The sequence below is a fragment of the Loxodonta africana genome, chromosome 9 (assembly GCF_030014295.1).
Source record: "Loxodonta africana isolate mLoxAfr1 chromosome 9, mLoxAfr1.hap2, whole genome shotgun sequence".
Lineage (NCBI taxonomy): Eukaryota > Metazoa > Chordata > Mammalia > Proboscidea > Elephantidae > Loxodonta > Loxodonta africana.
In genome coordinates, this window is record NC_087350.1 from 6823945 (window position 1) to 6850587 (window position 26643).

Consider the following 26643-nt stretch of genomic DNA (forward strand, 5'->3'; position numbering starts at 1 on the left):
ATTGGGTGAACTCTAATTGTTAAGAATGTCGACATGGCTGGGCCATAATTCTCATTAGTTTGGCAATTATAATGTAGTTTGGTGGTTATATGAAGATGTCTTCCCTTCCATGATAAGGTTTCATATAACGTAATCACCTCCATGACGGGGTCTGCTGTGAGTAGAAAATCAGTTGAAAGGGAGTTTCCTTGGGGGTGTAGCCTACATCCAATATAGGTGGACTCTCTGGCAGGGTTTGTGGGCTTTTGCTCACTCTGGATTCTATAGCTGGCTCTTGTTTGTCTGACCTCCGATTCTTGGAACTTGAGCTAGCAGCTTACCTGCAAGCCCCTGTAGCTATGTTAATCAGGAGAAACTTTCACACTGACCTTCAGTTTTGCCACCTTTCCAGCCTTTAGAACCATTTGAGCTATTGATATGAATCTCTCTATATTAATATTTATATGCTTTATTGGTTTTCCTTCTCTAGAGAACTCAGCCTAAGACAATACCATATTAATGTATTATAGCTGCATTTGTAAAATATATATGAATATAATTTTCTATATGATATGTGTGAACAAATCCATGCCAAAATATCTGGGCTATTTGTGGATATTTGAAGAATTTTTTGTGCAGTTCAGAAAAATAAAATTGGATTGAATTTTATGTAAGTGTGTTAGAAATAATGGTCTATTTGTAGAAACAGTTGTCTAAGAGCATGCTGTATCTTTTCATTTATTACGGTCTATTTGTATGTCATTTAACAATGTTTTATAATTTCATTAGGATCTCTTATTAAGTAGATTCCTTTTTGATACCTTTTGTATTCACTGAAATATATGTTTTTCAAAATTAATTTCTCAACTGCTTGTTGCTAGTATATATGTATATGTATGTGTGTATATATATATATATGTATGTAATATTTAAAAGAAATATTACCTTTATATACATTTTGTAATCTCAGTACTCTCAGTACTAAAATCATCTTTGCAACCTTTAGGGATTCTGCATATATGATTATTTAACCTAAAAAATATAGATTTTTATATTTAACATTCTTTACCTTTTTTTTTTTTATTTATCAGCTACAGCCTCTAGGATTGCTTTTAATAGGAATGGAATAATGAATGTCCTTGCTTTTTACATGCTTTTTCTAGGAGGGTGTTGATGTTTTCAGTACGTATGCTCTTTGATGTACATTTTTTTGCTTATGGTCATTTTTATCATTTCTTATCTGATTATGCCTGTAAGGTTATCTATCTTCCAACTTTTACATTTGCTCCCGTAAACGGGTTCTTTAAATTCTTTAAGAGCTGTCGTATCATTTTCCATCTCTGATCAAAGGCATAAAATTGCTGTGCATTTCACTCAGATGAGAAGCCGGAGTCTTTTCAGAAGCCAGCATGTTCCCCAGAACGTGATATGCCTCCTGGCTCCGATCCCTGCTCCAAATTCCTCTACTGCTGCTCTCCAGCATCTCACCTTGTTTTGGTCACACTGGGTTTGGGTCTCCCTAAGTCGCAGGTCAAACAACTGCCCCCAAAACTGGAGAGACATGTAGGCATTCTGCTCTGGAATGATTCTGTCTGTCTGCCTATGTGTCCTCTACTTTTAAGGGCAGTTGTTTTCCTCTGGTCTCAATAGCCTAATTAACTGAGTTTCTTGAATGTCCTGTGACCTCTAAATAGCCTAATTAACACCACTGACTACTTTGTCAGCTCTGTCAGTACTCAGCATTGAAACAATTAGGCCTCAGTCTCTTAGTGAACCTGTGCCCCTGGGCAGTGACTTCACTAGTGCTTCTCAGCCTGGATGGGGCTGAGTTTGAGTATTTCACTACCCCACATCTGTTAGACTCCAGTAAAATAGTTTCCCTGGAGAGCATGTCTTGTGAAGAAGAACAGGATGCCTCTGGGTGAGTTTCAAAACGGCTGGGTTCCCTCCAGCCCCTACTGGCAGCACAAGGGAATTTTTCTCTGATCTTCACACCAAGGACCTGACAGGGTTTATGGAGGTAAAATTCAGAAAACTGTATGGGTCCTCCTGATCTGCTCCCTGGCATATTTCCCCCGGAAGCTTGTGCACACCAGGCCTCCAGCAATTCCTCGGTTACACTTTAAGTCTTCCTTCTGTGCTCCTGATCCTGGCGGTAGTTTCTGCTCCTGGGCTTCTGCTCTGGAATGATCCTCTGTATCTGCCTATGTGTCCCTCCAGTTTTGGGGGAGCCATTTGCCTGTGACCTCAATATTCTTGGCTCAATATGTTCAGTTTTTTTTCTTGAGGATGGTAGCGATGACTTCCAAGCTCTTTACGTATGGACAAAAACCTGAAAGTCTTCATTTGTGTTTTGTATCATTACTATTGTCTGTTTTCTTTTCTTGATAGTATTTATTCATGCTGCTTTTATTCCTCCAGTGCCCCAGTTTACATATTTACCCTTTGCTGATGACCTTTTCATTTTGTGTACAGCCTGCGTCTTCCCTTTGCCAGCCTTGCAGGTCAGTACACCCTTTGACTCTGTGCCTTCACCTTGGAGAGTTGCTGATGTCGATGAGCATCTGAAATCTAGATGGGTGTTTGTAAAATCACCACAGAGTGTTTCCAGATTTTTAGAATTGAATGGGCATTTTTTTGTTGTTACCAAGCCAGGTTTTACTAAGTAGTTTTTTCTAAAATGATTATTTTGCTTTTCTCTGCACTAACTCACTAAAGATAAACATGATTGTTTTACTGCTTATCCCTGCTGTGCTGCCTTTTTCCCATAGAACTTACCACCACGCGATGTTGTTGTTGATAGTTGCTATAGAGTCAATTCTGAGTCATCGCGACCCCATCTGTGCAGAGCAGAACTACTCCATAGGGTATTCAAGGCCCGTCTTCCAAGGATCCGCCAACCTTTCAGTTAGCAGTCAAGTGCTTAGCTGCTTTCACCAGTCAGGGAACTTGACATTATGTTGTGTTTATTTCCTGCCCGTGGCTATTTCTGTTTTGTTCAGTTCTGTATCTGCTTCGCTCACGAGAAGTAGGCTCTGTGTCAGTATTACCTAAATCAGTTTTATTAAATGAAAGAGCCAATGTAAGGATCTGAAAGTAAACTGTCTTGCTTGAGACACGGGGCTTTGCCAGGAGAAGGAGCTCCAGGTTGAGATTGTCTGAATTGTAATATAGCCAGAGTAAGAAGCACTCAGTAGGCATTTGAAAAGAAATGTTGTTGTCGGGAATGTAATCTTAGGCACATTGACATGCACCCTGATCCTGGCTCAGCAACATACCGTTTGGGCAATGTGGAACACGTGAATAATTGATAGTAATTTTCCTTGTCTGTTTCCTTGTCTGTTTGAATCAATATCTGCTTAGGAGAGGCAGAAGAATAAATGAGCTAGTATGCAAAAAGTTCTTTGCAGATCCTTTGAAATATCATAGTTGCTCAATTAATGAAACATTTCATCATGAATGCAGTGTAGGAATGGAAGTTAGGGTTTCTGATGGCTTTAAAATATTAACCTGGCCCACTGCAGTAGAGGAAACTTTTGCATATGGCACTAGATCAATATTTGCTGTGACACTGTCATACCAGGATTGATTAAGGATGACCTTGACAGTTCAGTTCACCCCTAGCCTACATATTCTACAGCTGCTCGGCTCTTCAATAACAGTGTAGCATCGAAGTGCAGTGTAGAAGACTTTTGCCTCGCTGCTTGTGGAAGTTAAAAGGTTTGCTGCTGGTTCACCTAAACCAGTCCTGCAGCCTAGAGGTTGCCCTTGGTCATGCTTGCATGACTCCCAAGGGCTGCAAATGTGAGAAAATTTTGGAGTGGAGCCTTTAGAGGGTTGGTGTGTAAGTCTCTGTTTTCAAAGATGCACGAGCAGTTTAACAGCTAAATACCCAGCACGTCAATGAAATTAGTACATAATGTGAATCTTAACCTCTTGTTCACAGTCAGCAAACACAAGGACATCTATTTTGCTTCTTCAGAGATTGGGGTCTTTGACATCTTACAACATTAGCGTGTGTTTGTGTGGGTGTCCGAGTTTATTTGTTGAGGGAAGCAGTTGCTAATAATTGCTGTATAGTAGCTTTGGTTTTCAAAGTTTGAAAATTGTGATGATATTTGGATTCTTGTTTCTTGTCTCTCAGCTGAGCTCTATTTACCTTTTCAATACCCTTTCCTGTTTCCATGAAGGGACAGTGTGCAGGAGTGCATTTGTAGAGTTACTGAAAAGTAGGTGAGAAACATGTAAAAATTTGCAATTCCATAAAATAATATTTTCTTTACAGTATGTGGTCTTGACAGCCCCTGATCAGTTGGAGTTTTTTAAGAAAATATGAGAAACTCAGGGTCTTGGGTTTCCAGTTTGTGCACGCCACCGGGCCTGGTGAGGGACAAAAGGAATAAGTGCCAGTCCTGGAGTGTTTCTCAGTTGTTAATAGCTCACCCCGCTTTCACACTTTGTTCTGTATTTTGTGAAATATTCTGGTGGGTCCTGTGCAAGGAGGTGAATTTTTTTTTCTCATGAAGTACAGATGATCTGAATGTGGAAATAAGATGCACTATAGAGCATTTCTCTAATTTATGCTGTTTTTTGTCGTCTATCCCGTAAAGATAGAGAGATATGAGACTACAATTGATCACAGTCAAACCGTGGAGAGATAAGTTGATTGTGTTGCAAGTATTGTTAAGTCTATGAGACAGAATTCCGGCTGTTAAGAAAGTGAATATAGACAGTGAAGGGATGAGGCTGATGGATAAACCCAAGAATAGACCTTGGTAGAATACAGAACACTGTTTGAAATCCCCAGGAAAACTCATTTCCCTAGAGCTGTCCGTCTCAGTCTTCCTTTCACACACGTCGGAGTACATGGTACCTTGCTGAATCAGAATATGTGGGATTTTTTTAGAACACAGTGGATGTTGAGGATGTGGCTGTGGACTTTACCCAGGAAGAGTGGGCATTGCTGGATCTTTCTCAGAGGACACTCTACAGAAATGTGATGATGGAAACCTTCAGAAACCTGGCCTCAGTAGGTATGAATGGCTTCATTTTTTTGAAAATTTATTCTTTAGTAACCAAATATGTCATATTCACCCATGTTACTCCAGTATGTGGGCTGAGGAATGGAAATATATTGTTAAATAAGACGAGTATAGCCATTTGCTCTCTGGAACACTCATACCCTGCCTCCCCCATGAATCTAAAGCTCTGTGTATTTAATTGACTTCTCATTTCAATTGTGCTTAAAGCCTTAAGGCTGTTTAAATGTTGTAAGTGTGAAAGTTGACTTCAAGGTTTCTTTGGTGCACAAAGAGAATAATTTTGGTCTGGGACCTTGTAAAGAGACTTACGGTGTTTATTAGAAATTTGACATGGTTATTTTGCTAGAAATAAATTCACACCTTTCTGTCTCCATAGTCCCTGAAGAACAAAGTTTTGGCTCAGTGTCAGGGAACTGTTCGTTGCTTTTCCGTTTGTTCCCTCATGACATGCCTTTTTCAGTTACCACCATGTCAGCTACACCCATTTGTTCTCCCAGAGTAGCAAGAGGAAGACCTGAGGAGAGTGCAGAAATCTCTCTTCCAGGACCAGTGTGTCAGGGGCACCAGGAGGCATGTATTCTGTGAAGGACCAGGCCTCCAGGGAGGGAATGAGATTTGAATAAATCAGTTAGAAAAAGTCTCTTTTGGGTTGAGCAATATGTGCTTCACAGATGCCTGATCTTGTTTTTCTGGTTTTCATCAATCCTAACACACTGATGTTCATGGAGAAAGACCATCCCCTTTTCCTCTTTAAAGGTTCTGTGTACATTGTATCCAATACATTTGTTCTTTGCTCTCTTAATTACTCCCTATTTATATCACCAATACTCTCCTAGTCAATTTCCTATTAAATTGCTTTGTGACAATTCGCCAAAGCACTGAAACAGCAAAATGCGTCAAAGCGTTTCTTTTTTCACAACTCTCTTTCTCTCTTGTCCCTGTGAGTAATTCCTTTCTTTTTTCTTTTCTTTTTTTTCATATTGTGAACCTTAACATAAATCATGGGTCAGTTTCTCAAAACCTTAATCATGGAGAAAAGCTATCCACTGAAAGTATAATAGTAGAATTCATAGAAAATGACACCTGGTCCACGATGGTAGGAGAGATGTTTGAATTGCATGACGTTGAAGATCAGCGTATTAACCAGAAAACACATGTGAGGTGAGTGTCATTCACTGAAGAGACAACAGTGTTTCAGGAGAGAGTCTTAAGAAGGTATCATGGTGTTAAAATACTTAGATATATAAGGAGCTTAAGTAGCACAAATGGTTAAGCACTCTACTGCTAATCACGAGATTGGCAACTCTCACCTACCCAGTGGCTCTGCAGGAGATGGCTGGCAATATGCTTCCATAATAATTACAGTGACTCAACAGCACCTATCTGTCTGTCTGTGTCTGTCTGTCTGTCTATCTACCTATCATCTATCCTCTATCATCCATCCGTCCGTCCGTCCGTCCGTCCATCCATCCGTCATCTATCTACTATCTGTCTATCATCTATCTATCCTCTAGCTATCATCTACCTACCTCTCTCTCTCTATCTATCATCTATTTAGCTAGCTATCTAGCTAGCTAGCTATCATCTAGCTAGCTATCATCTAGCTAGCTATTATCTAGCTAGCTATCTAGCTAGCTAGCCATCATCCAGCTAGCCATCATCCAGCTAGCCATCATCCAGCTAGCCATCATCCAGCTAGCCATCATCTAGCTAGCTATCTAGCTAGCTATCATCTATCATCTATCTATCAATCAACCATCTATCTATCATCTGTCTATGTATCATCTATCTATCTATCATTTATCTATCATCTATCATCCATGTATATGTTTATGCAAACCCATTACTGTTGAGTCTATTCCAACTCATATAGACCCTGTAAGACATAGAGTAGAACTACCACATAGGGTTTCAACACACATACACCTACATATATACATATCTATACGTATATCTCAAACCCGTTGCTGTCAAGCCTATTCTGACTTGTAGTAGTGCCACTGAGTGTGTTCAAAACACCTACCTTTAGGTTTTAGTCTGGCACAAAACTTTTGTGCCATCCAGGCATCTTAACCATCACAAACCCAGTGCCGTCGAGTCGATTCTGACTCATAGTGACCCTAGAAAACAGAGTAGAATTGTCCCTTATATATGTATATAAAACTAGCTCTAAAATTATGTGTTTATAGAACTTTCACAGTGCAATATGTTCTTAAATGTGAGTCAGGTATTGAATGTTTGAAACATATTTCACTTATATACAATTATATAACTTCATATTTTAAGATATGCATTAAAAATTTGTAGCGTCTCTGCCAGGTGATTTCATGTATGAAACACGAGACAGTTCAGGGCAAGAAAATACATGTTTAATATATGTGGTAATGGTGAAATGGTAACAAATTTATATCTAACAGCATGCTGCCTGTTTTTAACAGAAGGTGTATAGAAGATAACCTCTGTGAAATTAACAAAGATGATCAATGTGGACAGACCTTCAGCGGAATTCCAAATCATTCTATGCTCAAAAGAATTCTTATGGAAGCATATCTTTCTGAACGCCTTGAATGTGGAAAATCTTTGATGGATCATTCATTGCTTAAGCATCATGTGAGATCTCACACTGGATGCAGTGCCTCTTGGTGTAATGAATGTGGAGAAGCCTGCAGTTGTCCCTCTTACCTCAGCACTCCTATGAGAACTGTTACTGGAGACAAGCCCTTTGAGGGAAAGGAATGTGGCAGAGCCTTTTATCATTCCTCAAAGCTCACTAAACATATAATAACTCACATTGGAGTGAGGCCTTATGAATGTAAGAAATGTGGGAAGACCTTTAGTCAGTCCTCAGAACTTACTGAACATCTAAAAACTCACAGTGGAGAGAGGCCTTATGAATATAAGGAATGTGGGAAAGCTTTTTGTGTGTCTAGAAGCCCTACTAGATATATGATAACTGACAGTGGAGAGAGGCCTTATGAATGTAAGGAATGTGGGAAAGCCTGTGGTCCATCCTCAAACCCCAACGTACATATAAGAACTCATAGTGGAGAGAGGCCTTATGAATGTAAGGAATGTGGGAAAGCCTTTAGTCAGTTCCGAAACCTCATTGAACATATAAAAGCTCACAGTGGTGAGAGGCCTCATGAGTGTAAGGAATGTGGGAAAGCCGTTAGTCGGCCCTCACACCTCGCCAAACATACAAGAACTCATAGTGGAGAAAGGTCTTATGAATGTAAGGAATGTGGGAACGTTTTCAGTTGGTCCAGAAACCTCACTAAACATATGAAAACTCACAGTGGAGAGAGGCCTTATGAATGTAAGGAGTGTGGGAAAGCCTTTAGTTGGTCCTCAAACCTAACTGAACATGCAAGAATTCACAGTGGGCAGAGGCCTTATGAATGTAAGGAATGTGGGAAAGCCTTTAGTCACTCCTCAAACCTCACCAAACATGTAAGAACTCACAGTGGAGAGAGGCCTTATGAATGTAAGGAATGTGGGAAAGCCTTTTGTCAGTCCTCGGACCTCATTGCACATATAACAGTTCACAGTGGAGAGAGGCCTTATAAATGTAAGGAATGTGGGAAAGCTTTTAGACTGTCTGGAAACCTTGCTAGACATATGATAACTCACAGAGGAGGGAGGCCTTATGAATGTAAAGAATGTGGGAAAGCCTTTGGTCAGTCCTCAAACCTCACCGTACATACAAGAACTCATAGTGGTGAGAGGCCATATGAATGTAAGGAATGTGGGAAGACCTTTAGTTGGTCCTCACACCTCACTGAACATGCAAGAACTCACAGTGGACAGAGGCCTTATGAATGTAAGGAATGTGGGAAAGCCTTTAGTCACTCCTCAAACCTCACCAAACATATAAGAATTCACAGTGGAGAGAGGCCTTATGAATGCAAGGAATGTGGGAAAGCCTTTAGTCAGTCCTCAGACCTCATTGCACATATAACACTTCACAGTGGAGAGAGGCCTTATAAATGTAAGGAATGTGGGAAAGCTTTTAGACTCTCTGGGAACCTTACTAGACATATGATAATTCACAGTGGAGGGAGGCCTTATGAATGTAAGGAATGTGGGAAAGCCTTTGGTCAGTCCTCAAACCTCACTGTACATACAAGAACTCATAGTGGCGAGAGGCCTTATGAATGTAAGGAATGTGGGAAGGCCTTTTGTCAGTCCTCAGACCTCATTGCACATATGAGAATTCACAGTGGAGAGAGGCCTTATGAATGTAAGGAATGTGGAAAAGCCTTTAGTCACTCCTCAAACCTCACTAAACATAAAAGAACTCACAGTGGAGAGAGGCCTTTTGAATGTAAGGAATGTGGGAAAGCCTTTAGTCGGTCCTCACACCTCACTGAACATATAAAAACTCACAGTGGAGAGAGGCCTTATGAATGTATGGAATGTGGGAAAACTTTTAGTCTGTCTGGAAGCCTCACTAGACATATGATAACTCACGGTGGAGGGAAGCCTTAGGAAGGTAAGGAATGTAGCAAAACCTTTAGTCGCTCCTCAGAGCTCATTGCACATATGAGAATTCACAGTGGAGAGATTCCTTATGAATGTAAGGAGTGTGGGAAAGCTTTTAGTCTGTCCAGAAACCTCACTAAATATATGAAAATCACAGTGGAGGGAGCCATATGAATGTAAGGAATGTGAGAAAGCCTTTAGTCAGTTATCAAAGTTCAGTAAACATGACAATTCACAGTTTAGAGAGGCTTTATAAATGTAAGGAATCTTTCCAAATATGTAAGTTATTATGATGAAATAACCAAGGGTTAACTGCAGACTTTGAATTCACCTTCCAATCTAAGCATGCACCACCTAAAAATAAGGCCAATTTCCTACCAAAAAAACCCAAGATCTTCCTTGTCCCACACAACAAATGAAAAATTTTCCAGTTCTTAAAGTATCTATTGTAGTTGTTGGGCTTTTTGAAACTAGGATCCAAACAAGATTTCCACATTGCCTTTTTATTTTTAGATCTGCTTAGTCTATCTTACACAGAACATTTTCTGCTTGTCTTTTAAAATGTTAAAATGTTCAGTATTCTGATTCAGTCAAACCTTGACAGCCAGAACCTGTGAAAATTAGAATCCTGTCAGAGAAAGAAAATTCGCTTGGTGTTTATGAGGTAGGATTCTTAACAAAGAGTGAGAGAAAAGGGGTAAGCACCCTACCACAGGTGGAAGATATTCAAGACCTGGAAAAACAAGGCAGTCTCATCAAGTTTGAGCACTCACAGGTTCCATTGTTTGATCATGAATTTGTTTAATTAGTTTGCATTCTGTATTTTTTGTAAGATAGACATTGGGTCTAGGACAGTTCTGCCTAATAGAAGTGTAATCTGTGTCAAAGTTGTAATTGGAAATGTAAATGAAATTTAACCCAATATACCCCTGTATTGTCCATGTAAAAATTATAAATGAAATTAAAAACTAAACTAGTCAATATGAACTTATTTATGGAACATTTTATATTTTCTGCTTTTGACTCAGTCTTCCAGAATCCAGAGGCAGCACATTTCATAAATTTTACTGTTGAAAAAGTAGATTTACAATCTGAGGATATCCCAAACATACTTTTTCAATAATTGAATCAAGTTTATTATGTTTAAATTAATTAAAATTAAAGTTAATTTAGTTTCCTAGTTGCATTAGTCAGGCATGTAGGTTTTTGACACCACCCTATTAGCATTTGAATGCAAAAGAAGTCCCTGAATCACTTTGTACCTTCCTGTTCTAGATCTGGAATCAGCCATTTCTCCCCAAACCTCTGGTTCCTTTTAAAAATGAAGGTCTGTGCAATACAGACGCTGAGTGATAAACCAAAGCTCATAATTGCCATTGAGTCAATTTTTGTCTCGGCCTTTCGGTGAGAATCTAAAATGCACATTTTCTCATCTCATAAATTCATAGTCATATTCCTAATACAAATTTGTGATTGTCTCAGTCATCTAATGCTGCTATAACAGAAGTACCACAAGTGGATGGCTTCAACAAAGAGAAATTTATTTTCTCACAGTCTAATAGGTTAAAAAAAAAAAACAAGTCCAAATTCAGGGCATCAGTTCCAGAGGAAGGCTTTCTGTCTCTGTCAGCTCTGGAGAAGTATTCTTGTCCTCAGTCTTCCCCTGGTCGAGCAGCTTCTGAGACATAGGAACCTCATGTCCAAGGGACATGCTCTGCTCTTGGAGCTGCTTTCTTGGAAGTATGAGGCCCCCCCCCCCGCCCCCCTCTCCCCTTCTCCTTTATCTCTTTAGGGATAAAAGGTGTTGCAGGCCACACCCCAGGGACACTCCCTTCACATTGGATTAGGGAGATAACCTGAGTAAGGGTGGTGTTACATTCCCACCCTAATGCCTCTTAACACAAAATTAAAATTGCAAAATGGAAGACAACCACACAGTACTGGGAATCATGGCCTAACCAAGTTGATACACACATTTTTAGGGGACATAATTCAATCCATGACATTCCATATTTTGGCCCCTCAAAAATCACATCCTTGCAACAGGAAAACATATTCATCCCATCATATCATAGCAAAAGTCTGAATTCCAAGTCCCAAGTCCAAAAATTCCTCTTTATCTGTGAAATCTTAGAATACAAGTTATCTGCTTCCAAGGGTAAATGGCAGAATGGGCACAAGCTAGACATTTCCATTATAAATGGGAGAAAGGAGGAAAAGAAGCGATAACAGGCACTGAGCAAGTCAGCAGAACACATTGCCATTAGCCCTCAAATCTTTGAAACTAATCCTCTGTTCTCTGAGACAATTTTCACAATAACCCTGCCCTCCAGCCTCTAGGTGTTGGCCACACTCTCCTGGATTCTGAGTAGAAGCCCCTTGGCCCTGGGCTTTAGCTCTCTCTGCCTTGCAGGGCCACTGGGACAGCAACTCTGCTCCCTCCGATTTAGGTGCACCATTCTCCTAGTCCATCTTAGAAACACTAGAAGCTGTGTCTCTACCCTTTGAACCCCCTGAGCTCATGGCCATAGCTTTTGAGGCCGAGGCAGCTCAGCTTCTTGTCTTCTTTGCCTCTTCAGCTTATGGTTCCTGATTTCTTGGCCTCCTGGCTCTTCAGGCCTCATGCCCACATCTGCCCTGCTGGGGCAAGTATTCCAAAGCTCTGTAGCTCCACCAATAAGTGCCCAGAGGCATGCCAGGAGGCCTCCTGCACACAGGCACTCAGCTCTCTGGCTCCGTGAGTCAGCAAGCCTAGCTCTACCGATAAGTGCCTGGAGACACCCTACTCCACCAGAAAGTCTCCTAAACACAGGTACTCAGCTCTCTCACTTTGCAGGTCAGCCCCAGCGCTGTCACGCTGTTTTCCTGGTTCTGATGCTGCTGATTCTTTGCAATTGCCACTTCTCTGAGGCTGCTCTGGTCCTCTGCCACTGTCACAATTTTATTCATTAACAGTTTCAATACCACTTCCACGTTTTAGGTATCTGTTAGAGCAGCACCACGCTCTCTAAGTATCAAATTCTGTCTTAGTCATCTAATGGTGCTGTAACAGAAATACCACAAGTGGATGGCTTTAATAAAGAGAAATTTATTTTCTCACAGTCTAGTAGGTCAGGCGTCGGTTCCAGAGGAAGGCTTTTACATCTCTCCTGCTGCTTCTCTTTTATCTCTTTAAGGTTAAAAGGTATTGTAGGGCATACCCCAGGGGAACCCTTTTCACATTCTATCAGGGAGGTGACCTGAGTAAGGGTGGTATGACAATCCCACCCTAATCCTCAAGATAAAATTACAGTCACAAAATGAAAACCACACAGTACTGGGAATCATGGCCAAGTTGATACACACATTTTTTGGGGGAAATAATTCAATCCATGACAATGATTATAATGCTTTTGATGTAAAAGAAATTCTGCTGGACAATGTTAAATAGGGAAACTAGACTTTCTAGACTATTCAGGCTATTGCTATAAGAAAGATGTCAGCATAACTCCGAGTTCAACTCCAGAGAGTAAGGTGAGGCTAGGTCTTTTTTAATGAGTATGGGTGACAAGGGGCACTGGAAAGTAAGAGGAAATTGGCAAGCAAAAATGGGGCAGAAAGATGGGTTTTAGGCAAGAATACTAATTTTTTTAGAAATGTTTGCTCAAGGCTGACTTATTAGGCTGAAGCATGAAATATTCACGGGGTAAATGGTGTAAGTGGGCAAATTTTGTCACTTTCTATTTATATTTGTGTCTCTTTTCTATTAGTAAAAAAAAGTTCATTCCTATTAATATTGAAATAGCCCAAAATCATAATACTAGTAGAATTACTAACTAAAAGCTTATTCAGTAAAGTACTGAGTTTTTACTTTTTTGCCTTTACAGTCATGTGCCACTTAATGTCCACAATATGCTTGTGAAATAGGACGTTATGTGATTTGGATGTTGTGCAAGCATGCCTAAATTATGACCAGTAACAGTCTGTGATTTTCCACCTTCTTGTTGTTTAATAACCTTTTCTTTCACTTCCAAATCAGTATTTCTCCTTTGCCTCTGGCTCTGTTATCACTAGCACTGGTTTTACTTCATTTGGGAGCCATGATGTACTTCACAAGGAGGGGAGCGGAGGGGACAAGGACCCCACAAGAGAATACCTAATGGGTGAGACGTGAGTCTCAAACCACTTTTCCCTTGTGGCTTCTCAGTCCCATTTGTGCTTAGGGACCCCTGTGGAGGAGACTTATGGAGTGAATTTCCTGCCGACCCCTTTACTTAGCTACGCGACCAAGAAGAGATTACTAGACTTGCTGTCTCTATTTCCTCATTCTTAGAAATGAGTAACGTCTTTCCCTCACATGGGTCACCCCAACTCTAAGACACTGCTACCTGACCCTGTCTCCCAGCCCTGTACCTGGACACCCTATTCCATTGCTCTCCTGGAGAACTCACCACATTTCTGCTCTCTGTCTGTATACCTGTTGCCATCGAGTCAATTCCTGTATCATAGTGACCCACTAATGTTCTGACACTCAGGCTGTGCCTTGGTTATCTAGTGCTGCTGTAACAGAAATACCACAAATTATGATTTTAACAAAGAAAAATTTATTTTCTCACAATAAATTGGGCTAAAAGTCCAAATTCAGGGCATCAGCTCCAGGGAAGGGCTTTCTGTCTCTGTTGGGTCTGGAGGAAAGTCCTCATCCTCAGTCTTCCCCTGGTCGAACAGCTTCCCAGGCTCAGGGTCCCCAGGTGCAAAGTACGCACTCTGCTCCTGATGCTGCTTTCTTGGTGGTGTGAGGTCCCCCCTCTCTGCTAGCTTCCCTCCCATTTATCTCTTGAGAGATGAAAGGTGGTGCAGGCCACATCCCAGTGAAACTCTCTTTGCATTGGATCAGGGATATGACCTGGTAAGGGTGTTACAACCCTACCCTAATCCTTTTAACATAAAATTACAATCACAAAATAGAGGACAACCAGAGAATAGTGGGAATCACGGCCTACCAAGTTGATAACACACATTTTTAGGTGGACATAATTCAACCCTTGACAGGCCACTAGTTGTTCACTTGTACTAGGTCCAGGGGAGCAGCCTGAGGAGGAAGGGGCAGTTATTACCCAAGAAAGACGTGGGCTCACAGTGCTGTCTACATTAAGGGGCCCCTACTCATCAGGCTGAGTGGCCCTCATGAAAACGCCATCCTACAACCACTATGCTTACCTGGGACTGTAGTTTCTCCTGAAAATAAGACTAGTTCCATAGTGCCGCAGTTTTTCTAAGGACTGCCTAGAATCCCTCCATTACCCCACATGAGGTCTGCATGGAAGTCCCAGTGCCCCAAAGTCTGAGACACACCGGCCTTACTTGCACACAGAGCACAAGCTTCTACCTGCCCTCAGAAAGGCCTTTATTTAACATTTTTCACCATTTACGAGGAAAATGTCTAAGCTTTCAATATACGTGGGCCACACAATACTAATCTTTGACCCTAAATTGTTTCAGACATTAACTAAAAATAGGCAGGCAGCATCCCTGATTCATAGGACACCAAAGAGATTCTGATAGATGAGAAAGATAAGGATCCAGTTCTGTTGGGCTTAAGGATTTGCAGACCTGGAACATCAGGGGGGCCTGCAGGGGTGGGGGTGGTAGGAGAAAGATTAAGCCCTGCCCCATACTGACCCCACCTCCGATCCAGGCCCTGACCAGGCATGGGCCCCACCCAATTCAAACAATTTTCCTGCCCAGGCCTGTTCACTGTCCATGCCCTACCCCTTCACTTCTCCGCCCATGTCCCACTTGCACAGTTTCCTGCTGACCTGGAAGCCCTCTGCTTTGAGGAAAGATTTCCGGCGGTGAGTTTCTATCTGTCCAGATCTGTGTTTGGCACCCTTTCCAGCACTCCTCCCTACCCTGTCCTCCACACACCGACAGTGTTCACTGAGGACTTAAATCCCTGCAGCCACCCACCTTGTGCAGGTCCAGGCCAGCTGCCCATGCCTTCTTGGCCAGCCCAACCCTTTCTTCTAGGGAACTGGCCCTTATTAATGTTCCTATATCAGAAATGCTGGTTTCAAATGTCAACCTCTTGCACTAAAAAAAAAAAAAAAAAGTTATTTAAAAAATAACAAAATGCATGTGCTTTGTGGAAAACTCATCAAATGGTACACAAATGTGAAAACAGAAAGTGAAAGTCTTCTCCTTCCCCAAGTCCCTCAGGGTAAACTCTGCACCTAGCTTGACTGTAAGTGACCAGGTGTTACATGTGCATTATGTACGTGCTTTGTACGTTTATATTGGTGTCATTTTAAACATCACCAGTAGGGACCACACACCTGCTCCTGTGTAGCTGGGAAATCCCTGTCAAGGGAGAGGCCTCAGCCACACGCTGGGGACACAGCCTCCCCTGGCTGCTCCTGCAGGAGCAGGCATGGGGGTGGGGCACTTTTCCTGCAGGCGGGGCACTTTTCCTGGGGGCCAAGGACCTACCATGTTGGGGGCTGCTGGGGAGGAGTAGCGTGCAGAGTGACTTGTCCTGGACTGGATGATGTCACTGGGTTCTGAGGCAGCTGGCTGGGCTGGGTGGTCTGTGGCTCACTGTCTCCAGACAGGTGACTTCACCCTGAGCATACAAATCTCACCTGTAAAGGGGATGGTGAGGTATGGGTCCGTGTCCAGCAAAGGCCCCCACAACCACCCTTAGCAACTCCTGACCAGAGCACCCTGCTGCCTCCACAGCAGGAGTGGCCAGTGGCTCAGAGAACACCTTCTCTGATGACCCCAGAATCTAGATGGGGGTCTGCAGGCCCAATTGACAAAGTTGGAGTCTGAGGGTCACCTTTGAACCCAGACTGTGCTGTCTTGGGGAAGGCACTCTTCAATATATGAGCATCAGGTGAAGTGCCCGGTATTGGGTCACCAGGGGAGGCAGGCATGTCCCTAGGCATGCACTGAGTGATCCAGAGTGTCCTCAGCCCACATTCGTTATGTCAGTCTGAGCATGGTTACCAAACTCTGCCCTTGGCTGGATGTGGTGACTGTGCTGTCCACTTCTGTCCCTGGATCAGCAGTCTAGGCATTGACCCAGGGATGCTTCCTGGAGGTGGCAGCACCTGGGCTGAACTTGGAAGGATAATTAGGCTTTCCTGATCAGTTGTCTCATCCCCCTGGGCCTCAGTTTCCCCATCTGAAAGCTGAAGGGTTTACTCAAGTTGGTGGTTCTGAGACCTGAGTGAATATGAGAATCCTCTGGAGGGGTTTTTATTGCACAGAAGCTGCTCCGCACCCGAATTTCTGATGCAGGAGTCTGGGGTGGGGCCTGAGAACGTGCATTCTAATGCATTCCCAGATGCTGCTGCTGCTGGCTGACTTTGAGGGTAGTGTTCTGTGAGTCTGAATCGCCCCAACCTGGACTGAGGGCAAGACGTAGCCTGGTGGCCACCGTCAGAAGAATCCTGCCCAGGAGCCTTGCTGGAGTTCTCGCCCAACTGGCAAAGGGCTTTTTTTCCTGAGAATTTCAAGGAAACGCATTCAGGACTGTGCAGGGAGACGAGTATTGTCTGGGCCTGGTGTCCTCTTTTTCTTCTTGTGAGGCTCAGCGAATGTGGAGTGGAACTCAGCTGTCTCTGCTAACATCCCTTGAGGTCAATGGCCTGTGATCTTCTCACAGTAGTAGAACTAATCACAGACACGGTTGCTCTGCACAGTGGGGAAACTGAGGCCCAGAACAACCCAGTCTTTAGGGCAGAGAGCAGGCCTGATGGTGAGCAGTGGCAGCACCCAAAGGCTCCTTCAGGTCCCCATGTTCCCTACGTAGATACTGAGCACCTTTCGGGACTGTGCAGGGTAGGCATACAGGTGTCTAAGGGAGGCCTTCGGTGCACTTTCTGCTGCTTTTTGAATAACAGCTGGCTACTGTCTCACTCTGAGATACACTCCTCACCTTGGCCCTGAATGGCCTCAGTCCTTGTCTGCAGCTACTCAACTACTCTCGCTGCTTATGCACTCCACCCACTCCTGCCTCAGGACCTCTGCACCTGCTCCCTTATGTGCCTTAAATGTCCCTTTCTTACCCCAGGGAGCCCCCGTCTTTGTGCAAACACCACATTTACCCCCCAGGTTGCCTCGATCACCCATGTTTTCACCATCGTCTTTGTTCCCCCTCTGGAAGTAGCCCATGATGGCAGGCTGTGTGCCCCAGGACCTGCAATGAAGTGGACTGCATGTACCAGGTGCTGAACCAGCCAAAAGCCAGTGCTCCACCTGAGCTGATAGTTAACACCCCCCAATAGGTGTTAGGTGTCCTCACCCTTCCTCCTTGGACCTGATGGGGACTCCCCAGTGTGCCCTGAATGCCTAGAGGGGTCCCTCAGGTGGGCAAATGTCATGTCTCACAACCTTGTCCTTCTCTTCCAGAAACTATACCCTAGACAGCCAGCTTCTCTAGTAAATTTGCTCCCAGCTGTAGTAGACAGGGTCAGCCCAGCATGGGCGTGTGTGGCAGAGACCTTAACTTCCATGCCCCCAAACGCCTGTCACAGACTGATCTTTTTTTTTTTTCCCCCGTTTTATTCTCATAATAAGCCTTTTATTTATTTATTTATTTAATTCATTTTTATTAAGCTTCAAGTGAACATTTACCATTCCAATCAGTCTGTCACATATAGGTTTACATACATCTTACTCCCTTCTCCCACTTGCTCTCCCCCTATTGAGTCAGCCCTTTCAGTCTCTCGTTTCGTGCCAATTTTGCCATCTTCCCTCTCTCTCTATCTTCCCATCCCCACTCCAGTCAAGAGTTGCCAACACACTCTCCAGTGTCCACCTAATTTAATTGGCTCACTCTTCATCAGCATCTCTCCCCCCTGCTGACCAGTCCTTTTCATGCCTGATGAGTTGTCTTCGGGGATGGTTCCTGTCCTGTGCCATCAAAAGTTCTGGGGAGCATTGTCTCTGGGATTCCTCTAGTCGCTTTCATATCATTAGGTATGGTCTTTTTATGCGAATTTGGGGTCTGTATCCCATTGGCCTCCTGCTCCCTCAGGAGTTGTCTGTTGTGCTCCCTAGCAGGGCAGACATTGATTGTGGCCGGGCACCAACTAGTTCTTCTGGTCTCAGGATAATGTAGGTCTTTGGTTCATGTGGCCCTTTCTGTCTCTTGGGTTCTTAGTTGTCGTGTAGCCTTGGTGTTCTTCCTTTGCCTTTGCTCCAGGTGGGTTGAGACGAACTGATGCATCTTAGATGGCCGCTTGTTAGCATTTAAGACCCCAGACGCCACAATTCAAAGTGGGATGCAGAATGTTTTCATAAGAGAATTATTTTGCCCGTTGACTTAGAAGTCCCCTCAAACCAAGTTCCCCAGATCCCAGCCCCTGCTCCGCTGACCTTTGAAGCTTTCATTTTATCCCGGAAACCTCTTTGCTTTTAGTCCAGTCCAATTAGGCTGACCTTCCTTGTATTGTGTGTTGTCTTTCCCTTCACCCAAAGCAGTTCTTATCTACTGATTGATCAATAAAAAACCCTCTCCCTCCCTCCCTCCCTCCCCCCTTTGTAACCACAAAAGTATGTGTTCTTCTCCGTTTTTTCTATTTCTCAAGATCTTATAATAGTGGTCTTATACAATATTTGTCCTTTTGCCTCTGACTCATTTCGCTCAGCATAATGTCTTCCAGATTCCTCCATGTTATGAAATGTTTCAGAGATTCGTCACTGTTCTTTATCGATGCGTAGTATTCCATTGTGTGAATATACCACAATTTATTTACCCATTCATCCGTTGACAGACATCTTGGCTGCTTCCAGCTTTTTGCTATTGTAAACAGAGCTGCAATAAACATGGGTGTGCATATGTCTGTTTATGTGAAGGCTCTTGTATCTCTAGGGTATATTCCTAGGAGTGGGATTTCTGGGTTGTATGGTAGTTCTATTTCTAACTGTTTAAGATAACGCCAGATGGATTTCCAAAGTGGTTGTACCATTTTACAATCCCACCAGCAGTGTATGAGAGTTCCAATCTCTCCGCAGCCTCTCCAACATTTATTATTTTGTGTTTTTTGGATTAATGCCAGTCTAGTTGGTGTGAGATGGAATCTCATCGTAGTTTTAATTTGCATTTCTCTAATGGCTAATGATCGGGAGCATTTTCTCATGTATCTGTTGGCTGCCTGAATATCTTCTTTAGTGAAATGTGTGTTCATATCCTTTGCCCACTTCTTGATTGGGTTGCTTGTCTTTTTGTGGTTGAGTTTTGACAGAATCATGTAGATTTTAGAGATCAGGCGCTGGTCTGAGATGTCATAGCTGAAAATTCTTTCCCAGTCTGTAGGTGGTCTTTTTACTCTTTTGGTGAAGTCTTTAGATGAGCATAGGTGTTTGATTTTTAGGAGCTCCCAGTTATCTGGTTTCTCTTCATCATTTTTGGTAATGTTTTGTATTCTGTTTATGCCCTGTATTAGGGCTCCTAGGGTTGTCCCTATTTTTTCTTCCATGATCTTTATTGTTTTAGTCTTTATGTTTAGGTCTTTGATCCACTTGGAGTTAGTTTTTGTGCATGGTGTGAGGTATGGGTCCTGTTTCATTCTTTTGCAAATGGATATCCAGTTATGCCAGCACCATTTGTTAGAAAGACTATCATTTCCCCAATTAACTGACACTGGTCCTTTGTCAAATATCAGCTGCTCATACATGGATGGATTTATATCTGGGTTCTCAGTTCTGTTCCATTGGTCTATGTGCCTGTTATTGTACCAGTACCAGGCTGTTTTGACTACTGTAGCTGTAAAATGGGTTCTGAAATCAGGTAGAGTGAGGCCTCCCACTTTCTTCTTCTTTTTCAGTAATGCTTTGCTTATCCGGGGGTTCTTTCCCTTCCATATGAAATTAGTGATTTGTTTCTCTATCCCCTTAAAATATGACATTGGTATTTGGATTGGAAGTGCGTTATATGTATAGATGGCTTTTGGTAGAATAGACATTTTTACTATGTTAAGGCTTCCTATCCATGAGCAGGGTATGTTCTTCCATTTAAGTATGTCCTTTTGAATTTTTTGTAGCGGAGTTTTATAGTTTTCTTTGTATAGGTCTTTTACATCTTTGGTAAGATTTATTCCTAAGTATTTTATCTTCTTGGGGGCTACTGTGAATGGTATTGATTTGGTTATTTCCTCTTCGGTGTTCTTTTTGGTGATGTAGAGGAATCCAAGCGATTTTTGTATGTTTATTTTATAACCTGAGACTCTTCCAAACTCTTCTATTAGTTTCAGTAGTTTTCTGGAGGATTCCTTAGGGTTTTCCATGTATACGATCATGTCATCTGCAAATAGTGATAACTTTACTTCCTCCTTGCCAATCTGGATACCCTTTATTTCTTTGTCTAGCCTAATTGCCCTGGCTAGGACTTCAAGTACGATGTTGAATAAGAGTGGTGATAAAGGGCATCCTTGTCTGGTTCCCGTTCTCAGGGGAAATGCTTTCAGGTTCTCTCCATTTAGAGTGATATTGGCTGTTGGCTTTGCATAAAAAAGATGCCCTTTATTATGTTGAGGAATTTTCCTTCAATTCCTATTTTGGTAAGAGTTTTTATCATAAATGGGTGTTGAACTTTGTCAAATGCCTTTTCTGCATCAATTGATAAGATCATGTGGTTTTTATCTTTTGTTTTATTTATGTGATGGATTACATTAATGGTTTTTCTGATATTAAACCAGCCTTGCATACCTGGTATAAATCCCACTTGATCATGGTGAATTATTTTTTTGATGTGTTGTTGGATTCTATTGGCTAGAATTTTGTTGAGGATTTTTGCATCTATGTTCATGAGGGATATAGGTCTAAAATTTTCTTTTTTTGTAATGTCTTTACCTGGTTTTGGTATCAGGGAGATGGTAGCATCATAGAATGAGTTGGGTAGTATTCTGTCTTGTTCTATGCTTTGAAATACCTTCAGTAGTAGTGGTGTTAAGTCTTCTCTGAAGGTTTGGTAGAACTCTGCAGTGAAGCCGTCCGGGCCAGGACTTTTTTTTTGTTGGAAGTTTTTTGATTACCGTTTCAATCTCTTTTTTTGTCATGGGTCTATTTAGTTGTTCTACTTCTGAATGTGTTAGTTTAGGTAGGTAGTTTATGTTTGTTGAGTCGTTATGTTTTTCTTGAGTTATGGAATTGATATTCCTTTTTGTGGTTACCTTATTATTTACCCCTATTTTTCTAAGTAAAAACCTAACTTGTATCGTTCTATATCGCCTTGTATCACTCTCCATCTGGCAGTTCAATGCCTCCTGTATTTAGTCCCTCTTTTTGATTATTGTGATCGTTTATCTATTGATTTCCATGATTTCCTGTTATGTGTATTATTTTGTTTATTTATTTATTTATTTTTTAGAATTAATCTTACTTTGTTTGTTTTTGTGCTTTCCCTATTTGAGTTGTGTTGATATCAGGACGTTCTGTTTTGTGACCTTGTATTGTGCTGGTACTTGATATTATTGGTCATCATGCCAAACAATCTCCTTAAGCATTTCTTGCAGTCTTGGTTTAGTTTTTGCAAATTCTCTAAACTTGTGTTTATCTGTAAATATCTTAATTTCTCCTTCATATTTCAGAGAGAGTTTTGCTGGATATATGATCCTTGATTGGCAGTTTTTCTCCTTCAGTGCTCTATATACGTTGTCCCATTCCCTTCTTGCTTGCATGGTTTCTGCTGAATAGTCTGAACTTATTCTTATTGATTCTCCCTTGAAGGAAACCTTTCTTTTCTCCCTGGCTGCTTTTAAAATTTTCTGTTTGTCTTTGGTTTTGGCAAGTTTGATGATAATATGTCTTGGTGTTTTTCTTTTTGGATCAATCTTAAATGGGGTTCGATGAACATCTTGGATAGATATCCTTTCGTCTTTCATGATGTCAGGGAAGTTTTGTGTCTGGAGTTCTTCAACTATTTTCTCTGTGTTTTCTGTCCCCCCTCCCTGTTCTGGGACTCCAATCATTCGCAAGTTATCCTTCTTGATAGAGTCCCACATGATTCTTAGGGTTTCTTCATTTTTTTTAATTCTTTTATCTGATTTTTTTTCAGCTATGTTGGAGTCGATTCCCTGGTCCTCCAGAAGTCCCACTCTACATTCTAGTTGTTCAAGTCTGCTCCTCTGACTTTCTATTGCGTTGTCTAATTCTGTAATTTTATTGTTAATCTTTTGGATTTCTGCATGCTGTCTCTCTATGGATTCTTGCAACTTATTAATTTTTCCACTATGTTCTTGAATAACCTTTTTGAGTTCTTCAACAGTTTTATCAGTGTGTTCCTTGGCTTTTTCTGCAGTTAACCTAATTTCATTTGTGATATCTTTAAGCATTCTGTAAATTAGTTTTTTATGTTCTGTATCTGATAATTCCAGGATTGTATCTTCATTTGGGAAAGATTTTGATTCTTTTGTTTGGGGGGTTGGAGAAGCTGTCATGGTCTGTTTCTTTATGTGGTTTGATAAGGATTGTTGTCTCCGAGCCATCACTGGGAAACTAGATTTTGCAGGTAATCAGCTAAAAAAAAATGCAGTCAGATCCCTATCTGAATTCTCCTTCTGGCTCAGGGTATTCGGATGTTAATGGAGCCGCCTGGGGAGGGTGGGGGAGGGGTCAGAGAGCTAGGCGTGTAGCACCACGGAATATAGAGCTGATCCCCGCATTCACGCTCCGCCCCTGTCCGCCAGAATCCCGGCAGGACGGCTCCCTGGCTGGGATGCTACTCTCCCCGCTCCAAGATCCGTCACTTCCTCCCGGGGATTTCTCCCTCTGGTGCACCACACCGCTCGCGCGAACGGGGTGGGCGTGGCCCTCACGGACAGCTGGACCCGCCCCCGAGGTCTATTCAGGGGAATGTGCTCACACCCCGCCCGCTCTTACCAAGATCCCAGCGGGAGGGCTCCCCAGCTGGGACGCTGCTCTCCCCGCTCCAAGACCAGTCACTTCCTCCCGGGGATTTCTCCCTCTGATGTGCCGCACCACTCGCGCGAACTGGGTGAAAGTGGCCCTCATGAACGTCTGGGCGCCCCCCCGGGGTCGTTTTAGGGAAATGTAGGTGATCCCCACGCTTGCGCCTTGCCCGCCTCCTGCCAAACTCCCGGCGGGACGGCTCCCCGGCTGGGACGCTGCTCTCCCCGCTCCAAGATCAGTCACTGCCTCCCGGGTGTTTCTCCCACCGGCTGCGCAGCTACGCCGCCCGCGCAAACCAGCTAGACTCCCTCTTGGGATGGGTTCGGGGGGGGTAGGGCTGGGCCCCTTGACAGACTGATCTTTTTATTGTGTCTTTAGTTTTGTGTTTTCCATAGTGCCTTCATTCACTTCACAATATGCATTTAAGATTCATTCAGGTCGTGATGTGGCTTGACAGCTCAGTTCTTTTTATTGTTGAATAATTTTTTTTTTTGTATAGACGTTCCACAGTTTGTTCATCCATTCATCTGTGGAAGGATGTAATGGCTGCTTCCAATTTTTGGCAAATGTGAAAAAAAAGTGAATATATAGCTGCCATAAATATTCATGCAGGTTTTTTATATGGTAGGATGTTTTCAACTTATTTGTATTAGTTCATAGGAACACTGGTGGTACAGTGGTTTAGAACTCAGGCTGCTAATCAAAAAGTTGGCAATTCTAATCCACCAGCCACTCCTTAGAAACCCTATAGAGCAGTTCTGCTCTGTCCTATAAGGTCACTATGGGTCAGAATTGACTTGATGGCCACGGGTTTGGTTTGGTTTTTGGTTTACCAAGGAACAGGATTTCTGGGTAATATGGTTAGCTGATGTGTAGCTTTGTAAGAAACCGCCAGAGGGTCTTCCAAAGCAGCTATGCAGTTTTGCCATTCCCACCAGCAGTGAATGAGAGTTCCTGTTGCTCCATATCCTCACCAGCATTTGATGTTGTCAGTGTTTTAGATTCTAGTTATTCTAATAACTGCGTAGTGGTATCTTACTCCTTTTTAAATTTGTAATTCACTAAAGATGTGTGATGTTGAGGATCTTTTTAGATGCTCATTTGTCATTTGTATATCTACTTTCATGAGGTGTTTGTTCAGATCTTTTGCCCATTTTGTAATTTTTTTTCCTTATTGTTGAATTTTGAGCTTTAGAGAAGAGCTGTCAGAGAAACAGATCTCTTGTAGAGCAGAGCTGTCCTGATGCTACAGGTTGAGACCTGGACAAGTCAGTGACAGGGAAGGAGCAGAGATTAGCTGTGACATGCTTGGGGCTGTGATGGCGGTGGTGGTTGCAGTGGTGCCAGAAGTAGAAGAAACAATGAGTGGGTTTTAAACAGCTGCAGCAGCTGCAACAGAGGCAGCAGAGGTTACTACAGCAACAGATGTGGGCAGTGAGCCTCCCCGAGAGCTGGAGCCATGCCCCTAGAGCAGAGAACTGTGACCCAAGAACAGGAGTCATGCCTCAAGAACAGGGGACTGTGCTCAGAGAGCTGGGACTATGCCATGAGAGCAGAAGGCCAGGCCCCAAGAGCAGAGGGCTGCTGCACTTGGACCAGAAGGCCACACCTGGAGCGAGGGCTGTGGTGTAAAAACTAGGCCACACCCCAAGAGCACTGGGCCACTCCCCAAGCTCAGGGGACTGTGCTTCCCTTGCAGAGTAGTTATGCTCAAAGACTTATTCTGACATTGATCCTGATATTGATCCTGAGTTGTATCCTGTTCTTGATGTTCCCAAAATTCACCGAGTTGTGTCCTGTCAGAAAACTGCTGGCGAGAGTGAACATCTGTGTTCAGGAGGATGCCTGCACTTTGCACTGGGATGCCTCTCAAGCCTCACCTTATATATTTCTTCATTTATGTTTTTCTCTGTTTATATACTTTTCTGTTTTATTAAAAAGCTGTTATCCAAAGAACAGTGTTTCCATGAGTTTTGTATGACTGTTACGATAAATTCAGCAGGGTACTGGATGACATCCTCTATTGTTGAAAGGGTATGATGGTGAATAGATTGAAAGCCTAGGGGGATAGAAAAATGAGAGCTATGCCAATGTTTACAGGGAAAGTTAATATTCAATGGAAACTACACTGAGAAAATCATTGATAATTGCTGGTTAGATTTATTCCTAAATATTTTATGTTCTTGGGGGCTATTGTAAATGGTGATTTCCTGTTCGATGTTCTCTTTCTTGGAGTTTCCAACTGAATTTTGTATGTTTTTCTTGTGTCTTGATACTTTGCTGAACTCTTCTATTAGTTCCAGTAGTTTTCTTGTGTATTCTTTAAGGGTTTTCCGTGTATAAGACCGTACCATACGCAAATACAGATGCTTTTAGTTCTTCCTTACCAATTTAGATGCCCTTTATTTCTTTTTCTAACCTCATTTCTCTGGCTAGGACCTCAAGCACAACGTTGAATGAGTGATGATAAACGGCATCCTTGTCTGCTTCCGGTTCTCAGGGGGAATTCTTAAAAGGAATGCTTTCAGACTCTCTCCATTTAGGATGATATTGCTGTTGGCTTTGTATAAATGCCCTTTATTATGTTGAGGAATTTCCCTTTTGTTCCTATTTTGCTGAGAGTTTTTAATCATGAATGAATGTTAGACTTTGTCAAGTGCCTTTTCTGCATCAATTGATAATGTCATGTAGTTCTTGCCTTTTGCTTTATTCATGTGAGGGGTTATATTGATTTTCTAATTTTAAACCATCCCTGCATACCTGTTACGAATCCCACTTGGTCATGGTGAATTATTTTTTTATATATGTTGTTGAATTCTATTGGCTAGAATTTTGTTGAGGATTTTTACATCTAAGTTCTTGAGGGATATTGGTCTGTAATATTCTTTTCTTGTGGTATCTTATCCTGGTTTTGCTATGAGGGATATGCTGCCTTCATAAAATGACTTTGGGAGTATTCCATTCTTTTCTATGCTTTGAAATACCTTTAGTAGTAGTGGCGTCATCTTCTCTGAAAGTTTGGTAGGATTCTCCAGTGAAGCCATCAGGGCCAGGGCTTTTTTTTTTTTTTTTTTCCGGGGGGGGCGGTGGGAGTTTTTTGTTTTTTTTTTTTTTTTGGCTTTTCAATCTCTTGTTATAAGTTTATTTAGTTGGCATATCTCTGTTTGGGAAACCCTGGTGGCATAGTGGTTAACTTCTACAGCTGCTAACCAAGACATCAGCAGTTGGAATCTGCCAGGCACTC

At 42.3% G+C, this 26643-nt stretch overlaps 1 protein-coding gene and 1 pseudogene across 1 annotated transcript; one reads left to right on the top strand and one right to left on the bottom strand.

Annotated features, from left to right (window-relative positions):
* LOC100662239 (anomalous homeobox protein-like) overlaps window positions 1–26643 on the bottom strand; it is a 258113-nt pseudogene that overhangs the window by 226747 nt on the left and 4723 nt on the right.
* Window positions 5447–10593, top strand: LOC111747788 (zinc finger protein 345-like). The gene is made up of 2 exons (XM_023539396.2): window positions 5447–6182; window positions 7460–10593. The coding sequence occupies exons 1-2, from the start codon at window positions 6115–6117 to the stop codon at window positions 9507–9509; spliced, it is 2118 nt and encodes a 705-aa protein (XP_023395164.2). The 5' UTR covers window positions 5447–6114; the 3' UTR covers window positions 9510–10593.

Coding starts and splice junctions, on each gene's coding strand:
- LOC111747788 (XM_023539396.2), top strand. CDS start 6,115: ATGGTAGGAGAGATGTTTGAATTGCATGACGTTGAAGATCAGCGTATT. Junction 6,183..7,459: donor AACCAGAAAACACATGTGAG/GTGAGTGTCATT, acceptor TGTTTTTAACAG/AAGGTGTATAGAAGATAACC.